This window comes from Melopsittacus undulatus, chromosome 11 (genome assembly GCF_012275295.1).
Source record: "Melopsittacus undulatus isolate bMelUnd1 chromosome 11, bMelUnd1.mat.Z, whole genome shotgun sequence".
NCBI classification, from domain to species: Eukaryota; Metazoa; Chordata; class Aves; order Psittaciformes; family Psittaculidae; genus Melopsittacus; species Melopsittacus undulatus.
The window spans coordinates 23559247-23579035 of record NC_047537.1 but is presented as its reverse complement, the minus strand read 5'-3'; the positions used below and the strand labels follow the sequence as shown (position 1 = coordinate 23579035).

General features: G+C 51.7%; 1 protein-coding gene across 3 annotated transcripts in view; it reads left to right on the top strand.

The window, feature by feature from the left end:
- SLC39A11 (solute carrier family 39 member 11) overlaps positions 1 to 19789 on the top strand; it is an 86412-nt gene that overhangs the window by 19736 nt on the left and 46887 nt on the right. For 2 of the 3 annotated variants that reach the window (XM_034067520.1, XM_034067519.1), the window contains exons 4-5: positions 407 to 565; positions 14392 to 14536. In XM_034067520.1, the coding sequence (XP_033923411.1) occupies positions 407 to 565; positions 14392 to 14536 (304 nt within the window). The remainder of the gene's footprint in view (positions 1 to 406; positions 566 to 14391; positions 14537 to 19789) is intronic. The other variant, XM_034067521.1, reaches the window with a different exon arrangement.

Here is a 19789-nt window from a genome sequence, read left to right as displayed (position 1 = left end):
GCAATGGTTGATTACGTACTTCTGTGGGTGAGCAGTGCTGTGGGAGCGGGTTGAGCAGCATCCCTGCTGAGCATCCTGCAAGCGGGACATTGGGGTTGCTGCATGGAGAGCTGGGGTCATGATGGAGGATTGCTGTGGCTGTGCCAGTTCCATAGAAATCACCCTAAAGAGCTCGTGTCAATTGTTTGCTGCCTCACACTTCTGAGCCAAGGAAAACACTGGTAGTGAACATGGGGAACCACTCACATCTCCATCCCGTGTGATTGGGTCTGTTGGGATGCAGGCTTTGATGGCTCTGCATGGGTGTGATATGCAGGGGTTTCCCTGGCTGGAGGGTGGGCATCTGGGCTCAGACCCTTGTGGCACTGGTGTCTCCATGGTTCTCAATGGTCCCCTTGTCTCCCAGGTCATGCTGGCCGCTTCCTACTGGTCCCTCCTGGCCCCAGCTATCGACATGGCTGAGGAGTCCGGCAGCTTCGGAGCCTTCGCCTTCTTCCCGGTGGCCTTGGGCTTTGCTCTGGGAGCAGCTTTCGTGTACTTGGCTGACCTGCTCATCCCGGCTCTGGTAAGTGGAGTCATGGAATCCAGCCTGGTTTGGGATCAAGGGACCTTAAAGCTCCTCCAGCTCCAACCCCTTCCACTGGAGCAGCTGCTCCAAGCCCCTGTGTCCAACCTGGCCTTGAGCACTGCCAGGGATGGGGCAGCCACAGCTGCTCTGGGCACCCTGTGCCTCAGCACCCTCATAGCGAGGATGCTCCTGGGCTCTTCCTTCAGCTCTGCCATGGCAGAAGCAGGATGCGCCCTGGTTTCTAGCACAGCTTTAACAAACCCGTGTGTTCTGGGCGGCTCTGCTGGTGCTGCTGCAGCTTCAGGCTCTGCACTCTTGTTTCCCCTCCCCTTCATGCTGCTGCTTTTGTTCCTTTCACTGGCAGCGCTTTGCAAACAGCTCAGGTGTGACCTTCTGTTTCAGCCCAGGGGTTTAATTTGAGGAGCTGCCAACCCTTTAAGCACTTCAGAGTGGAATGAGCCATCCTGGTGCTGAAGAGTGTTAGTGCAAAAACAAATACATCAGGAGCTGTTGGGCTTTTACAGCTGGGAACACGAGCGTGGCTTCGTCAGGGTGTTTCCAACAACTCCCAAAGAGCTTTTTAAATGGTATTTATTTGAGTGGAAGAGGAGATTACTTGTGGCTATGAGTAAGGAACGTGAGGCTTCCCACTTCCCGGTATCCAGAGGAGGCTGTGGCCTCAGCTTCCCCTGCTCCCTTGCTTTTTGAGCCTCTTGGAACAGGTCCTGGACCCTTTGCAGGATGCAGTGAGGGGCCAGGAGCTGCTCTCTGGCTGCCAGAACCCTTGGAAGCTGTTTGCCATCAAACCCTGCTTTTTCCTATTGCTCTCTGTTGCCTGTCTCATGCCTGCGTTGGCCATAGCAGTGATTGCCCTTGTTAGAAGGAGCTGGATGTGGCTCAAGATGTATTTGATCAGCTGCCTGAAGCTGCTGTTTCCCAACAGGGTAAACAGTTGTACCACAAAACCCACTTCTTCCTGATGGCTGCTGTTCTTCTCTGCTGTGCTTTGAAATGAGAGCTTGTGGAGGGGAATTCTTGCACTGCACAGAGCAGGATGGGCTGGAGACAAGGGTGGAATGGAAAAGGGGGTGTCCCAGTGCTGGGCTATGGGCAGGACCCACCTTGTCAGAGCTTGTGCAAGTGCAAAATGCCACTTGGGTAACTCAGGCCTCCTGCACTCCCTGCCCAGAGGGTGACAGCTCCTGGGCTGGTCAGATGCTCTGCAGTGGGCAGGGGATGGGACTTCTGGGAAGCTTTAGGGTACCCAGAGGCTTGGTGAGGTTATGAGGGATGATGTGGAAGGAGCGTGGGTAGAGGTTAAAGCTGAATGTGTTGAAATGAAGAATCAGTGTCTGGTCAGTCTGGAGCCATCCCTGGGGCTGTGCTGGCAGGGGATTTGGCTCAAGATGCATCTCCCTTCACTTGGAGCCCAGACATCTCTCTCAGGAGCTGTTCAGACAAAGGTTAAATCATTGCACTTCACTTCCAACAAGTGTCACTTCCTTCTAAATCACTTAAAATCTCAGAGTTGGTTGGTTTGGGCATTTTTCTCCCTGCTCTTTAAGTCAGGCAGGGAAGAGCTGCTGGTGAGAGCATGGGGCTCACAGTCACTGCAGGGCAGGATGAGGGATCCCTTTTTAGCCTATTGTTCTTAATGCAGAGAGCTCTCTCTGTACCTGGCACTCCTCCATACTCAGTTTGCTGGATAACAGGTAGGAAAAGCTTTTAATGAGCCCTTATCCCTCCAGCCCTGCTCCCTGGGGAGGGAGAGACTTTACTCCTGCTGCAGCCCCAACAGGAGCTGGGCAGCTCCAGTGGTACCCAAGTGTTTGCTCAATGGCAGAGCAGGGGCCAGCAGGAGGGTTAAACCTCCCAGTGAAACTGGTTTAATGATGCCCAACAGCTGTAGTCACAGAATTCCTTGGGAAAATCAAATCCAGTCTATTACATCTTTATCTTTTGCCATTTCCTTGTGTGAAGCCTTTAACATGTTACCCTTTACCTGAGCTTATGGAGGAGGAGATGCTGGTGGTGGAGGACAACAGACTACAATGGGAGGGCTTGGAGGGGGAGACCATTGCAGGAACAGACCTCAGGGGCTCTAAATAAGAGGCTCACCCTTATTTTGGCAGCAGTCTCTTTGTGTGTGTTGATTCAAAGCCTGTCTTCACCAGCAGGACCAGGTTCGGTGCTGGGGATGTGGGAGCAGAGCTGGCTCTGCAGCAGGATGGTGGAGTTTGTGGCACATCTTAAACCACTAAAGAACAGCCCATTTGCCTCTTCCCAGCCTGGCCCTGCTGATGCCACAGCAGGTTTCTCTCTTCCTTTGCTCTCATTTAATCTTACTGCTATACTTTAAACAAGAACTTGGCTTTTGACTGGTATTGAGGCAGTTGCTGCATGCAGAGGGGCAGGTGATGGGGAGGGTGAAGGAGATGCTATTGCCTTTACTAAAAAGGGTTGGGGCTGAGGGTCTCTGATGCCAAGACCCAAAGCCTCAGAGGGGGAGTTTACTTGACAGTACTGCTCAGCACAGTAGGTCCCTGCTCACTGAGTAGCTATTTTGGGTCTATTGGAACGCATAAGAATGCTGAGATTAGGTATTATTATTGTCATCCTTCAAATCTGTCTTGCAGCTCTGCTGACTTGGCTGGGGTTTGCTCAGGCTCAGTTTTCAGTGGGTTCCAGGATGGGTTTCCTGCTCTGTTCTCCTTCCTAGAGGAATCCCATAGGAGTCCAGAGGATGCACCCAGCTGTGACTCTGGCTTTCAGGCAGTCCCTGGCTGCTTCTGCTCCTCAGTTTCCACATGGGTCTGTGTTGCTTTTGCCTTTGAGCTGCTGGATCCCAGTGGTGCTGCTACTGGAGCTCCCATGAGTGTTCCAGTGGAGCCTGGGGTGGGATGCTGCTGTGCTTCCAGGAGCTGCCCTGCTCCTGCCTTTTCCACATCAGTGCTCTTACGTTCTCCTCTGGGCAAGCAGGAATTCACAGACGTGATGCTGGTGGATTGGAGATGAGGCATAGGCAAGGGAGAGGAGAAAACAAGCTGGCCATGGTGCAAGATGATAAACCCCTTGTGGGCTGCCCATCAGCTCGGCTGTACCTGCCGTAACACAGGCAGTTCTTAACCGTGTTATTCCTTCCAGCTGCATGATGTCCCCTCAGCTCTGATCATTGCACTAAATAGGATAATGAGGTTTAATCAGCTCCATCTCCTCTATCTCCAGGCTTCATTTTACTCAGAACCGTCTGTCCATGCACAGACAGCAGCTCTGTCACTCCCAGTGTGATGGGTGCAGGTCTGCAGCCAGAGCCAAGCTCCATCCACGACCTGGATGGATGCTGTGGAGCATGGAGCAGCTTGGGAGAGCTGATGGGTGGTCAAGAGAAAGGGAGAGGAGGGAGGATGCTACAGGAGACCAGGAGTTAATGTATAATCCAGGGAGAGAGCCGATGGGCCATCAGTCAGGAGCCTGCCAATACTTCTTGTGTAAAAGATGGTCAGGGATGTGTAAAAGATGGTTGGGGATGGAAGGATGGGGAGGCAGGGCTGTAATTCTGCCCTGGAAATACCATCTCAATTGGATGTGGTTTTTCCCTTGTCACTTAGACACAGGGTCTGTTGTTTTTTCCCCCTGAGTACAGGGTAAATCAATAAAGCTGCATGTGATGGGTGACCCATTCCTTAGATATAAAACAAACAGCACTAAAGTGCCCTTTAAAAGCCTTTTGCCTGGGTTGGTGTGTGCTCTGTGGGGCCCCGTGTGCTGCAGGAAGGACCAGCATGGCCAAACCCCTGCCTGGGGTTCGGGGCTTGTGTTTCATACCCATTCTGAGACACTTTGGGGCTGTTTGTAGGTGTTTAATGGTTTTCAGGAGCAGGCTGCAGATCTTCACGTGGGATGGAGGAGTGGGGTGGGTGGGTGCGTGTGTGTGGATGCTCATAGTAGGAGGCTGGATCCCATTAACCCTCTCTAAATGTGACTGTTGTGCTCCTGCCCTTTCCTTTTGCTATTTGAGGTTTTTGGAACATCCTCTGGGACAGGGCACTTTGTCCAGTGAATTCGAGGCTATTTTTGGCAGGTCCCCTTGGGAAGACTTTGGGAACTTGATAAACAGACATCCGAGGGCTCCTCTCGTTTCATAATGCTGGTGTTCGGATCACCATGTGCCTCCAGGATGTCTGCTTTGCTTTCTAAACCCGTGCAAGTCACTTACAGAGGGAAAGCTGGGGCTGGTGCTGGGAGGGGGATGCTGCACAAGGGGCAGGAGGGAGCATCCCCCTGCTGCAGGCATGGATGCAGGTTTAAAACTGCAGCTTCATTCTCGGGGCTAAACCACAGCTGGGTTAGACCATGGGAAGCATCTTTTGCTGTGGGTTCCCTAGGCAGTGATTCCTGGTGTGTTCTGGGGGCATTGGTGCAATGAAGCAGTGCAGGCACCAGTGCTGTGGGTGCAGGTTGAGGCTGTTGGTGATGCTGGTGATGCTCCCTGGTGATCACCAGGCTGCTGGTGATGCTCTCGCTATGTGCTTCCACCTGGGGAAGATGGAAAGCTTTTCATACTCCCTCCCTCCTGATTTGCATGGAGCTGGATGTGATGGGTTAATTATCTCACTAAAATGTGCTGGGTCTTGTGCTGGTGTTAATTTATAATCGGAATAAAGGTTCCTCTTATGCAATTTGCTAATCCCTCCGGGACGTGCCCGTCACAAGTTCCCATTCTTAATGTGCTTTTTCCTGTTCATCTGTGACTCCTAGGAAGTTAATTAGCTGCACATCCTCGTTGCCATCCTACATAGAGGCTTTGTGGGTTCCAGTGTTAACCAAGGGATTTGCCTGTGTGTGGGGCTGGTGCAGTTTCTGGTGCCATGCATTTGTGTGTGGGGCTGAAGCAGCCCAGGGACCAGCGGTGTCTTGGGCTGCATCATCCTGGTGAAATAACCAAATAAAGGAGTTCCACTGAGGGGGGTTTGGTGGTTTGGGGCATGCGAAGTGGCTCTGCCTATTTATGTGCCTTTGCCTTGCAGAGGGATGAGGGTGGATGGACCCTGTGGATGGACCAGAGGGATTTGGTTGTTCCTTGCTTGCGTGAGCTGCAGCTCAACTCATGCATTCCTGGTTTGCTGGGATTTCCTTTCCTTAGGGGAAGATAGCCCTTCTGTTTGTTTTCTTTTGTGGCATTCTGGCCCTTTCCCACTGGCTCTGGAAGGAAGCAAGGATCCGGCTTGACTGGGGCAGGGAAACATTTGTGGGAGCCTCAATAAAGGAACGTAGCAAAGCCTCCTTCCCCTTCCAGCCCTGCAGAAATAGGAATACCCGGGCATGGATTTGTGAATGTATCAGATAGATCCAACCCAGCTCTGGATGCATGCAGGACTGATACCTGGGACCGGCTCCCCCCTGTCCTGTCCCAGGGCAGGTTTTCCAACACGATCCCTGGTGCTGGATGGATCCCACCCATGGGATCCTCTGGAAGTCTCTTGTTAGAGTCCTACTCCTTCAGGTCAGCACCCAGGAACCCCTAAAGGTTTCATTATGATCTGTTTGCCCTAAACCCCTTCCCTTCCCTGCCCCAGGTTTTAGTGACTGAAATCCAGTTGTTGCTACACAGGGTGAAATGATTTGCAAAAACCAAGGCACAAAGTTGTAATTATACTAATTTGGAGAGGAGCATTTAGTTGTATTAATGGAGGTAAAGGATTATTTACTTCCAGAGTCTAATTTGTCAGCTGCTCTTCATTATCATTTGCTCTCATTATGCATTAAGCATTTCAAAAAGCATTTGAAGCCCCAGAGCCAGAGCTGAAGAGCAGAGGTGCCCTGAATGCAGGTAGGGGTTAAACTCCCTTCCCATCCTCATTAGGTGTATGGGGACAGTCACCAACAGCAAATGAGACCTGGGGTGGTTTGTGGCTCCGCAGGGTTGCACTGGGAGCAAGGAGATGGAAAATCCCCTTTGTAAAGCAGCAAGGACAGATAAAACGTGGCTGAATTCCTCATTCAGGGAGCTCCTGCACTGGGTTAAGTGTTTCTCCACCATTCCCTTCTCCAATAGATACCTGTGCCCACCGTAAAGCACCTTGCTCCTTCCTGCTCACCTCAAGTGGGTATTGTGGCTGATGAGGCTGGTAATGTAACATGGGGCTGCTCTTGCCTCCATGCTCAGCCTTTGCTACTGGAATTTCAATTACTCGGAGGCCTGGCTCAGAATTGCTAAAGAGGATGGATTTCCCAAAAGGAAGAACCTGCTGGAATGCCAAAGCTCCTGTCCCTGCTGAAAGAGCCTGGCTGGCACCATGGGGAGGGATGCAGTGTGTTAGGGGGTTCTGCTGGCTCCTGGGCAGTGTCTGACCCCTTTGCTGAGCATCCTTTTTGTTAGGTTAAGCTTTAGGCCTGGAATAAGCAGGACTAAAGAGCAAGCTCCAGGGGAGAGCAGGGTGTGGGTGCTGCTGCCCCACTGCCCATAGCTGAGCATCACCGAGTGCCAGGGCTCAGTGCCTGTGCTTGGATCTCAGAACCTGCCTTTGAATTCTCTCACAGCATAACCCCAAATTAATGCCTCTGCTGTGGAAAGTAAACCTGCCATTAAAGTGACAGGGAAGCAGTGAGTGAAGTGGCAGCTGGAAGAGGAAGGCTGCTTGCATGGGGAGCATGGGAAGAGACGTACGCAGAGCTCTAACTGCAGCACAGAGCCAGCCTGCTCTTAGGGTAAACTCTGACTCACCCAGACTGACTTGACACTGTCTGCTGAGAGGATGTGCTGTGAAGGGTTGGGTCTGTGCCTCTTGTGTCTGTCCCCAGAGAGGGCACACACAGGTCCCCTTGACACCGGTGGTTGCAGGAGGATGGGTAGGTCGCTCCTTGTGATGCTCAGTGGTCGCCTTTCCATGCAAACAGCTCTTGGAGGTGCTGTGGGTGGTGTCAAACAGACCATTGCTCTTAATCCAATGGAACATTGTGCCTCTGGCAGCTTACAGGAAAGGAGCATGGGACTGGGGGAAAACCAGGCTGGTTTGGTCCTTGCTGCTCAGCCTGGATGAGGCTCTTCTGCTGGGGTTTGGACCCAGTGGGTGTCTCTGTTGGCACCCACTCGATGCTGTGGGGTGGTTTGTGTCCTCTGGCAGGTTCAAGCCATTCCCCTTGTCCCAAGCCCCTCTCCAGGTTTCCTGCAGCCCCTTTAGGCACTGGAGCTGCTCTCAGGTCTCTTCTCTTGTCCAGGCTGCCCCAGCCCAGCTCTCAGCCTGGCTCCAGAGCAGAGCTGCTCCAGCCCTCACAGCATCTCCATGTCCTGCTCTGGACTCGCTCCAAACCTGTGGTGTTTTCCTGTCTCCCCCCATCATGCTCCAATTATCAGTGAGGTGCTGAAAGGGATGTGACTGTAATCTGCTGTCTGCAGGCTTCGGAGCTAATGCGACCTGAACAAGTGGCTGGGTGAGTCTCCTCTGTGTTCCAGGGTGTGTGCAGGCAGCTTTGCTCTTGCCTTACACCCTGCACGTGTTGGTTTTAGGCCTCTCAAGGCCTTAGAAACAAGGTGCACATAGAAATGAATGCCACGAGGAGCTTGTTTTCTGGGGTTTAGGTTGGCTTTGTTGGAGTTCAGTGCCCAAAGGAGCTGCTGGTGAAAGCCAAGCATGAGCCTTGCCTTAGGGCGAACCAGCCCAGAATTCAGCAGTGCCCATGGGACAGTCCTGAGCTTCTTGTTAGTGGTGATCAGGATGTGCCTTGTCCCTCACTGCTCCTCCCTTCAATAGTGACTTAACAGATTAATTGCAGTAGCTGAAGAGCATCAATGCCTCCTCCTGTGCATTTATTGGGCTGAGCTTCAGGAAGGTGGTTGATGCTCCCTTGGCTCTGCCACAGCTCCTGCAGACAAGCAGAGGAGTCAGTGCCTCTCTTGGTGCTCTTCTGGTCACTATGGGATGTGCAGGATGTGGGGAAAGGAGCAGAACTCAAGGAAGTGTCCTTGGGAATGAGCTGGCTGTGGCTGGGACCCTGGAGGCTTTTCTGGCTGTGATGCTTGGGGGATGCAGGGAGAAGGGGCTGCACCCAGCACTGCAGCTTCTCCATCCCTTTGCCTGGGACTTGTGCACGTCCACTTTGCTGATTGTGGGTCTGAAGGAAGTTGTGGGTTACCACAGTGTCATTAGGCAGCACTGGCTGGTGTGGCTCTTCATTTGAGGGGTGATGGATCACTAGCTGGGCCTTCTGCATCCCTCCAGCCCCTCCCAGGGCTCCCAACATCCCACCCTGCTGCAGCAGCCACCCGCTTGGCTCTTCCTTATGCCATTAATTCAATCTGCACTGATAGCAAATCGTTACTGAGGGTATATTGTGTAAAAATGAGCTGTTAATTGAAGTTTTGTTTGCTTTTTCTCTTACCCTTGCAAAAAGCCTTGCATAATAAAAGGGCTGTAAAAATACATGTTGCCACGCTACAAATATACAAGGTGGGAAGGGGGCAGGGAGAGAAAAAAGAGGCAAAGCTGGTCTCCATTAGACTTTAATAAGCATGTGGAGAAAAAGCTCTTGTTAATCCCATCTGAGGCTTAGAGGTTTATTGCTCACAATTAAAATCTCATATTGTAGTGCTGACTTGATGCCACAAACCTCTCTGCTGTGTCCTGCTGAGCAAGCTGCTGGCAGCTGGATGGTGGTGATATGTGTCCTGAGGGAAATATCCCTTGGGAAAATAGGGGAGGCATGGAATGGTTTGGGTTGGAAGAGACCTTAAAGCTTATGGAGATTCAATTCCCTGCCACGGGCAGGGACCCCTTCCACTGGAGCAGCTGCTCCAAGCCCCTGTGTCCAACCTGGCCTTGAGCACTGCCAGGGATGGGGCAGCCACAGCTTCTCTGGGCGCCCTGTGCCAGCGCCTCAGCACCCTTAGGATATCCCTTATATATCCTATAGGATACAGCTGTGGCTTTAACAGCCAAGTTTCCTCCCAGTAGAGAGCTGGAAGTGGATGTGCGTCCTGACTGCTTCTGGTGGTCCATTCACAAAGAGATGTGGTGGCTGTGTTCTGAGGTTTGAGCTTCCCGATGATGGGAACCTGCAGGCAGGAGGCTGGTGCCATGCAGGCAGGAGGCTGGTGCCATGCAGGCAGGAGGCTGGTGCCATGCAGGCAGGAGGCTGGTGCCATGCAGCCCGTGTCCTGCTGGTGCAGAGCTGGGTTCTGCTTGTTTAACAACTTGTTTGTTGTTTTCCTATGTCCTGTGGCAAAAGCATCAAGCACATTCCTGCGCTCTCGTTGTTGCCGTGGCAAAGGTTACGGCAGCAGCCTCCTCTGTGCCATGTACAACATCCCAAACCCTCTGATTCCCTGGGAATGCCTCCCATGTTCCCTCCTCCCGGGCAGGGCTCACCCAGCCCTGCACTGTCAGAGCTGCTGCCTTCCCAGGCCGGATGCCAGCAACATTCCTGCTGTGTTGTCCCTCCAAAGCCCCAGATGTGCCAAGGAGAGGAACCCGTATGTTTATTTCTTATAGGAATGTTGCTTTGGCCACAAAGCTGGATTGGCCTTTGCCCATCTGCCCTTGCAGCTCCTCTTGGTGGGGTATGTGGTGTATGTGTCAGCTCCGTGGTAGTGATGCTCTTGGGGTCTGGCTGTGCCGGATTCCAGCTTTGAGCGGGTACCGCAGCATCCCTGCATCAGGTGGGCTGCGGGATGCTGTCCTCCTGTTCCCACTGCTGGCAGATCTGGTTTATGTGAGGATCTGGGGTGGGGTTTGGTGCATTGCCCTCCGTTGGGGGGTGTTTCTGGATGTGCTTTGGTGCTGCTGGTTGTGGCACAACCAAGTGTCTCCCATCGGCTGCTGTCAGATGAGGCAGCTGCCATGGGAGCCTCTGGTGCTGAGATTGCTCCAGGGTCACCCTGTGGGACACCCGTTCTGTCCCCGTGCCCCTGCTGGTACCAAGGGGGGTGATTTGTGCCTCCTGCCCTTGCAGCCTGTCTGCAGAGGCTGGTGATTAAAGCTGCTGTTTGCAATTGTCAGGAATTAGGAGTTATCAAAGTGGTTGATAATTAGCAGTGAATAAAATGTACTCGCAATAATATTACATTAGTTACAGATAAAGCGATGCCAGCCTGCCTTAATATTCACTTAAGCTTCCCTGGTGCAGTTGGCTCTGGTGCCGTGGGATGAGCAGGGCTTCCCAGCCTGGTGTGCTCCGTGCACAGGATGCTGCTGGACAGGTTTGCCATGAAAACGCTGCAGTTTGGGGTCTCTGGATGAACCTTTCCTTCCCCATTCCCGCGGCAGGGTTGGAAGGGATGTTAAAGCTCCTCCAGCTCCAACCCCTGCCACGGGCAGGGACCCCTTCCACTGGAGCAGCTGCTCCAAGCCCCTGTGTCCAACCTGGCCTTGAGCACTGCCAGGGCTGGGGCAGTTCTGAGGGATGCTGTGTGTGATGGGATGCTCTGTGGCATCGTGGATTCTGGCAGCACCACTCACTGTGGCCTTTAAACCTCATTGTGGGCACATCCTCACCTGCCCAGCTCTGTGCTCCAGGGACCTGGGCAGCTGAGGTCTCAGGAGGTGACACCAGGGGTACTGAGGGAGCATGGGGTGCTTCCCCATTGCTTGCTCGTTCCTCGGCTCTCGGGGTTACAAACAAGTGCTGCTGGCACAGGGATATAGAAACAGCATGGAGCTTCACTTGGGAGCATCCAGCCTTTGATATATTGCTTCACATAGCAAAATACCAGCCTGCTGCTTTACATGCAAGTGGGCTCTCTGATAACTCAGTGCTTTCTAAGGGAGCTCCCTTCCTATGTCACATTTTGAACATAAACCTGGTTTTCTGCTTCAGAAGAGCTGGGGACTTGCTGCTTTGTTGCTGCCCAGCCTCTGTCTCCATCCCCAGAGACCCTGGGCTCTGTGTATGTGCAGAAGCAGTGGAGCTGAGCGAGTGGTTGATGCATAGAGCTCACCCCAAGCTCACCGGGGTATAAGGGAGGCTGCAGAGATGTGCTGGGTCCATCCCTGTGGCCTGGGGGCCTGCAGCATCTCCCCTTCCCTTCCCTGCCCTCCCCACCCTGCTCTTTGCCTTACTGCTTTCTAGTGTCTGATCTGTTATCACCGTGTCTCCTTCAGTAAGTGTGAAATGGGAGCCGCTGGGCACCATCCGAGCATGACTTGTTATTGCCTCTGATTGTCTCTGTGCTAGCTCCTGGACAAGTTAGGAACATTTGCCATTGCTTTTTAATAGGGTAGTTGGATTTATTCCATTTCTCTTCCTGTCGAGGTGCTTTCTGCCGTTAATTGATGCATTATGGTCTTTGTTTCCTTTGGCTGTGTGGAGCCTGTTCCAGGGTGTTTGCTGGGTTAGAGCCAGTAAGGTACCACATGGGAAGAGCAGCATCACCAACCATCCCAGACAAGCAGCACCTCCAGATTTGGTACCAAGTGATCTACCCAAAGCCAGACCATCAGCTTCTGTCACCTCTATGTGTTAACCTATTCCCCTTCCCTGGCCAGGTGGAGAAGAACAGATTGTTTCTCAAAGGCATCACTCACTCTTTGTTTCTTTCCTAGCCACTTGTGCAAGGGGCAGGATGCAATCCCAGATCCTTGCTTCATCCAGAACCAACAGCTGTCTCACCCCTTTGCCCTGCAATACCAGGGTGGTACTATCGATATCACTGTGATGGCCACATTGCTTGGAGAGGGACATGTTTCCATAGGGATTAACTTGGGATTGCTGCAGTTTTGGGTAACAAAAGCAGGATCAGGCTCTCTGCAGAGATTGCCTCTGTTTCCTCGTCTGTTTTCACACATGGGGCTGTGACAATCTAATGACCTTTCCCTTGTAGCTCCGCGAGCGGAGGCGAGTGCAGTGGGGACTCCGCATCCCAGAATAGTTCTCCTCCAAGATCTTCCTGTCCAAGCCTCTCATTGCAGCTCTCTCTTTGAAGCCCCCGTGCTTATTTCAGTTAACGCTAATTACTGCCATGAACTAATTAATGTGAGTTGATTTTCCTCTTCTCTTCCTAATGCTTTCTTAACCCACTGCCACATTGCAATTAGGGGCCTCACGCAGCGGCTGGGCTGGAATGAGTCAGAGCAATCACAGTAGGATTAAAGCATGTGCTTTGCTGAAGGTCACCAATATTTCCCCATATTCCCGGTGTTGTATATTCCTGCCTGCAGCAGGAGGTGACTTGACCTTACAATAAGCATCTGAAACATCCTTAAGTTTGCCTCCATTTCACTGCAGGCAGATCTGTGGGTACCACATCCATGAGTACTGGATGTGCTGGGAATGGTGGCACAGCAAATAGCCACGGGAGGCTCCTCATCAGGGCTGCAGACCTTGAGGGAAGTGGTCTTGACCTCGTCAGGGACCTTGCTTGTTTGCATCTATGGAGATGGTAATGGAGAGAGGATGCCCAATGGAATGTTACCTGCCTGCTCCTGCTTGTACAGGGGATTTCTTTCCCCTTTGGTTGAGTTACTGTAACTTGTGGTCCTGTGGGTGCTGGCTGTGCTCTGGGCTTGCTTCCCTGCCTGACAAGACCCATTGGAGTCTTTGGGCTGGGGAAAAGCTGTAGATCCTGTGGTGATAATGCCTGTAAAGCTGCTGTTTCAGCAGTTGTAGCTCATTAACAAGGGCCATGGGGAAGGAGCCTTCTGCTCCATGAAACCTGGGGTTCCCCATCTCTGAGGTGAGAGTGATGGCAAGCAGGAGGCAGCCAGCAGTGAGAGCAGGGCTGGAGAGCCCCATGCAATGCCTGCAAATCAGTTTCCATTCTAAGTCTCTTCCTGCTTCACTCGAGTCAGGTCACGATGCTGAAGTTCCCCTTTCCTCGCTGTGTCATCCAGGTTTTGCTGGAAACACTGGTATTTCTGCCTGCTTCCCCAGCCGCTGCTGGGGATGGAGCTGCGGAGCTGCTGGGGTCTCCTATGAGCTGGCCCAGTGGGGCCGTGTGGGTCTCCCCCCTCCCAGAGGGTTTGAACTGAGCACCTCACCCATGCACCTTGTAATTGCTGGGTGAAGGGAGGTGAAAGCACCTGATTAAACTGCAATAGAGAGCAGATAGCAAATATGTGATGAGTATTAATAGCACCGGTCAGCCTATATTATGCAAATGAGGGGAGAGTAGAAGATTTAGTTATTCATCTTTAACCTTTAGTTTTGTTTAATGTGACCTTACCCATCAAGTCACTCGTTACTGTCTCTGCCTGTTCCATGTATGTTCATTTATTCTGCTGCCATTAATCCACCAGCTGAGCCTGTGCTCCTGTGCAGCCTGGACATCCCTCCCTAGGGATGCTCACAAGGGATGGATCCCAGTCCTATGAGGACACAGGGACTTGAGGTCCTGCTCCGCAGGCTGTAACATGGTGTAACCGAGGTCCTCCATGGACAAACTCCCTTCTCTTAGCTGTGTGGTTATGCCTCCATTTCCTACCAGTTTCATAGCTCTCTCTGGTGGGATGGAGCAGCCTGGGGGTGCCCAGAAGAACATCCAACCTTCCTCTGTGTGTCCAGCACCATGAGGAAAAGGCCATGGTGTCTGCCAGGTTTTCTTTGGCTGGTGCAGATAAAGTCTCTGGCACATCCTTGTGTTGTGGCTGGTTTTCATGAGCCATGTCCAGGTTGGCAGGAATCACTCATGGGTACAGTGCGGTCTGTTTGCCACAGGGTGTCTGCTTGAATTCCCTGCAGACTTCATGCAGAGCTGGCCCTGTTGGTTTTGGCCGTTCTTCTTTGCTTTCTGGAGGTTATAACTGGTGTAGGTTAGGCATTTGTGAGGATGGTGCTGGGATGGTTGATGGGGATATGTGGGGAAACCCTTGACCTTCTCTCTTGCCTTGCAGGGTTTCAGCGGGCCCCCCCACGCAGCGTTTGCCTTGAGCTTCGACCAGCGAGTGATGAAGGAGAAGTATGAGCATGAACCTGCCCATCAGCTGGCCTACGAGAGCGAGTTGTCCATCCGGATAGGTAGAGCTGGGCTGCATCCAGGCAAGCATCCTGTCATATACCACCTGCAGAGTGTACGGGGGAAACACCCCGGTCACGCTGGCACCTGGGCTGTCACGTATGTGATTGAAATTAGATTGGGTCTGACACGTGCATGCAGAGTGCACCTTCTCGTCCCTCTCTGCATCTGTCTCTCTGCTGGCTCCTATTCCAAGAACTGTTACTTCTGTTTCTCCTTCAGTTCTCAAAACCACTTGCATGTCTGTCTGTGCCTATGAATTATTGATAATTAGATATCTCATCCACTGGGGAATGAAATCATCAGCTCAGCTTGAGAGATGTTGATTTCCAGCCTGGGTGCAGCTAGTGCTAGCCCTGCCCTGCCACATTACACCGTGCTGAAGGTGCCCCATGGCAGTGACCCTTGGCAGCCCTCCCTCATTACAGGCTGGGGCTGGCATTTGTGCTGTCACTCCTTGTTTCGGAGGTTAATGGAACTGTGGCTGCTGAAGTGTGGAAGAAATGGTCTCGTTGGCAGCCGTTCCCTCCTGAAACAGGTCTTTAAAGAAGGAACTTCTTAGGCAAAGTGATGGATCCTCCTCAGGCTCCCCCAGCTGTGTATGTGGGACAGTGGTGGTCCTCCTGCCTGCATGGGGATACATCCTCTGAGGCACCACAGCTTTCTTTTCCTCTTATTTAGCAGCAGCTTTTCAGCAGACAAATGTAACTGAGTGAATTCATCCTATTGCTTTATCGTGGTTGGAAAGTGAAATAGTGGTTGATGGTATCTTGAGTACAGCTGGGAGCAGATCAAGGTGAAGAACTGATCCTTCTTTTTGCTACCCTCTTAAATCGGGCTGTAATTTAACCACGTTGCTTAATTGCACGTTTCATAAAGTGCTTCAAATCCATGGGATTTTCCAGGATTTTAAATACCAGCTTGGATTTTTCCAATGGGATGGAAGGAAGTTTTGTGCTGGACTCAGTGGGTTTTGCATCCTTGGAGTGTTTTAGCTCCTGAGGCAAGTGCAGGCTCAAAGGCTGCTCCAGCCCTGCAGGCCCTAAGGATGTTGTAAGGTTTGTGGTGGTTTTGTAAGGTGGAAACTTTCCATCCCCGGTACAGTTCAGTTTTGTTCCCCAAGATCAAACTCAGAAGCAGGCAGCCCTGCACTTATCAGAGACATCAGCTGCTGGGTGTGCTGTTTTCATCTGCTCTTAGCTGCAAACAATAACAGTGCAAATGGTTTTGAGAATAGGGAATCTCCATCAGACTTTGTTGTTTTCCCTCTCTCTGGAGCAGTGCTATTAAGGATCCACAATACAGACATCCTTTTATTGCCTCTTGCTATCATTTTGTTGCTTACTGCAATGAACTGGGTGTTTTCACAAGGCACCTCAAAGCCTTCCAAGAAAGCAGCTTGCCCCAGTGCTGGTGCTGCTTGGCTGTGCTCTGGGGACCGCTCTGGGAACACAGCGGTGTTTGTAAAGCCCTAATGGGTACGAAGTGGAATGCTTCAGACTTAATCACAGCTGAATCATTGACCCTTCCCTCACATCTCAATGTGTTAAACCCACGAAAGCTGTGAAAAGAAAGAAGCCTCCCAGAGCGTGCTGCTGCCTTGGCTTGCATTGTCTGGGGATGGGGATGGGATGGAGACGGCTGGGAGTGGGAAAACATGGAGCTCTCCAGGGCCCTGCGTGTCTGAGCTGTAAACAGGGATTTAACATGGCTATAGGAGAGGCTGGGAGCATGATGAGGTGGTCCCATGTGTGCTGGGATCCATGTAGCTGCACTAAGCAAGGGAGGAGATTCCTTTTAGACCTGTGGAAAAAGAGGTGCAGGCCATGCAGTAGTAGCTGCCTGCCTTGTGTGAGGCACGGGTATCCACGTGGAATGGAGCATGGGTGGATTTGGTATGAATTGCAGTGAAAAGGCTGTGTCTAGACTTGGTGTTTGACAAGTAGGATAATCACTAGGCTTTAATTACTACAAACGAAAGAGAATCCAGCCTTGTCTCTAGTGTGTCTGAGTAGGCAAGGGATGTGCTCTGTGTTTCTCTGCCTCCCTTGGAGCAGGTTGGGATGAAGCTAAGGAGGGTTTGTTCATTCCTCTGGGTGCAGGTGAAGCTTTCTCTTGTGCTGTGGAGGGACCTGGTGGCTTCTCCTGCTCCCTAAACCTCCCACTGCAGCCCATGGCTTGGGGCAGCTCATCCTCATAGAGCCCGAGACACTAAACCCAGGGGAAATGGCTTTGTCAGGTCACCGCAGGCTGCGGGACTGGGAGGCCAGGTTTGACCCCTTAGATCATAGCTACGTGCGTGGTGTTCTTGGGTAGTTCTCAGAAAGGATTTACATTCAACATCCCACCTTGAAACCTGAGCTGTGACTCACGCTCTCAGGAGCTGTGTATTGAACAGCGAGGCATGTTGATTCCTTACCGTGTCCTGGTGCCAAGTGATTCACGTCGCTCCAAATCAGATTATGGAGTGGAGTGGGAGGGCAGTGATATTCCCCAGCAGCCTCCTCCACTCTCTAACAACCTCACCCCTCTACTGCAAGTGGGAGATCTTGTATTCAAGGAGATGCTTTCTAGGTGTGCTGGGGCAGAGGGGCTCACAGCAGCATGTAAAGTACCAAGTGTCATTTGGTACCCAGCTGGGAGCATCCTCAGCGGTCAGCAGAGCTCTGGCCTTGGGGAGTTAAAAGCAGTAGAATCTGAGCTGGCTGCTGACCCAAAGAGCAAATAAATGTCTATTGAAGTACCTGGTTAACCAGCAGCATCTCTGCTCTCTCGTTGTCCATCCCAGACACATGGATGTCTGTGCCAAGGGGATGCGATTAGCTTCTAACATCGTGCTGCCGATGCTCTTAACTCCCTAACTTTGTTAGAGGGAATCAGGGCTTGCTTTAATGACTTGATTGACTTTTGGTGGGCCATGATTTAGGAAGTGGTACCCTGGCATTCCTGCATGGATGTTCAGTAAGGAGATCCAGATGGATTTTCTAATTGGAAAAAGATACCAGTGTTTGAAGTAGTGTACTTAAGAAAGGAAATTTCATTTCTTTTATTACTTAAGAGAGCCCTGGGGTTTGGGGGCACTGCAGAGAAACCTCATTGTATTCAATTAGTATTTTTTCCCTTCAATTTGAGCTGCTTCATCAACTCAGCTGCTGAGGTTTAGGCGGTGTTTTGGCTGGGTAAGCCCTGGTGGGTTGGGGACTCCTGCTGCACTCCCCAGGACCTGCTGGGCCCATCTCAGCAGCACCACACAGGCTCTGCTCTAATTCTCTACCTCCTTCCAGAGGCTGTCATAGTTTCCCCCCCATTTTTGCTGTATTTTCCCTTCCAAGGCAGTTATCATGCACCAGGGCTGCTGGAGCAGACTGCACACAGGGAGGAGCAGACCCTGTGCACACAGCATCTCTTTCATCAGTGCCCAGGCAGTTCAAGCCCTGTAGTAAACCCCTGATGAAAGGGAGTCGGGGACATAAGAAGTCAAACCCCTTAGGCACTGGTACAAAGAGAGGGTGTGAGCTGGGCTGTAGGATTGGTACTGATGCTGCATATGGTTTGCTTCTGCCTCTGGTTGTGTTCCTGCAGCCAGGAAATTCACTTTTTGCCTTCTTACTGCTGGTATATTGGTTGCTTAGGGAAAGTCCAGCTTTGTCCCAGCTTTTCAGGCTGACCTGATCCGTGTCCGTCCCATTGTGCCAAAGGGAAAGCTCCATAGGAATGGCCAGCTCCCATCATAAGAGCATGAGTGGTTTGCTCATGCTTGCTCTATGAATTTTCTCCTTGTCCCCTCCTTCCCTGGGCAGAAGCAGATGCTGTGAAGGAGGAATGATGTATAAAACCTCTCCAGCCATGAAACCCATCATGATTCATGAGGGTAATTCAGCTGGAGCCTTGCGTGTGCATCCAAAAGGTTCATTAAGTCATTGCACCTCCTGTAATAAGAGGCTGCTTCTGCAAAGTGGGATGTTCACCAGGTTTCGATGGTTCCAGCTGTATTTATTACAGGATTGACACGTTCACAACATGCTTGGTCCAGAAAACTGCTGCTTTCAAAAGACATCAATTTGTCTTGAGTTTAACAGCCAGCCTCAATGATGAACACCTCTGGCAATGTCTGTATTGATTTAAAACATCCTAATGCCCCTTTCTGGAGTGTTTCAAATGGTTATTGACCATCTTGTCAGGCCAGGTTCTGTGCCTGGGTTTTGTAGTCATGACTAAATGGGGATTTATATACACAGAGCTTCAGGAAGAAATAAAAGTGGAGCAGATAATCCCTCATCAGCTGATGAAACCCCTTGTTCACAGGTAGGGCTGTACCCCCCTTACTCTGATCACAGCTTTACTCCTTGGAGGAGCAGTTTTGACTTTACATTGCTCAGTGGAGCCTGGCGGTTTGTTCTGCTTTGCTCTTGGTTGGTGTTGTCACTGGGAGTAGATGCTTCTTTCTTCTGCTTTCCAAGAATGATCCTGGTTATCTTTGAGGACTGCTGCTCTCCTACGCTCACTTACACAGCCTGCAGTACATCACCCACCCAGTTCAGGCTGCAATGGGTATAATTCATGAAGGTTTCATACTCTGAACAGCCTCATCCCCCAGGAAATGCCATCCTGACCCACCAGGAGAGAGCCCTGGCTTAGTGTGCCCCATGCCGTGTCAGCGCTGACCTTCTCCATCTCCCAAGGCTCTCGAGATGGGGATCTGTGTGTTGTGTATCCCATCTGTTTTCCATTGCTCATTTCCACCTTTGCTGGGGGAGCAGAGCTGTTTTCACACATCGTGGTGCTTACATGATTGCTAATAGGGAGGAGGAGGAGAACCAGGCTGCAGCAGCACCAGCAGGACCGCTTCCAAGTGCCTTGGCTGGGTTTGATTCCAAGGTACTCTTGAGTTAGCAGTGGGTCTTCAAAGAGTTCAGCTGCCCTTTGAAGAGGAGAGCTTTGAGTTTGAGTTGGGAGGCACTTTCAGAGCAGGGTTGTCAGACCCTTCAAAGAGAAGCCTCGGGTTGGAAGCTGACAATGGCTGAGGGCGCTTGAGGAATGGCCCCTTGGAATAAGGCTGGAACATTTGGTTCCTTTGTCCTTTGCTTTGTTCTTGGTTGAGCAGTGCTGTGACGAGCTTGAGAGCTGCTGGCAATGGGAACTGCTGCTTTATCTGCCTGCAGAGACAGGAGCTGCCTCCACACTTGCTGCTTTCATGACCACTTGGACAGGGAGAAGCGCTGTGCCCAAAGGAGACAATGTCCCCTCTGCAGATGACATCTGAAATGTGCTCTTGG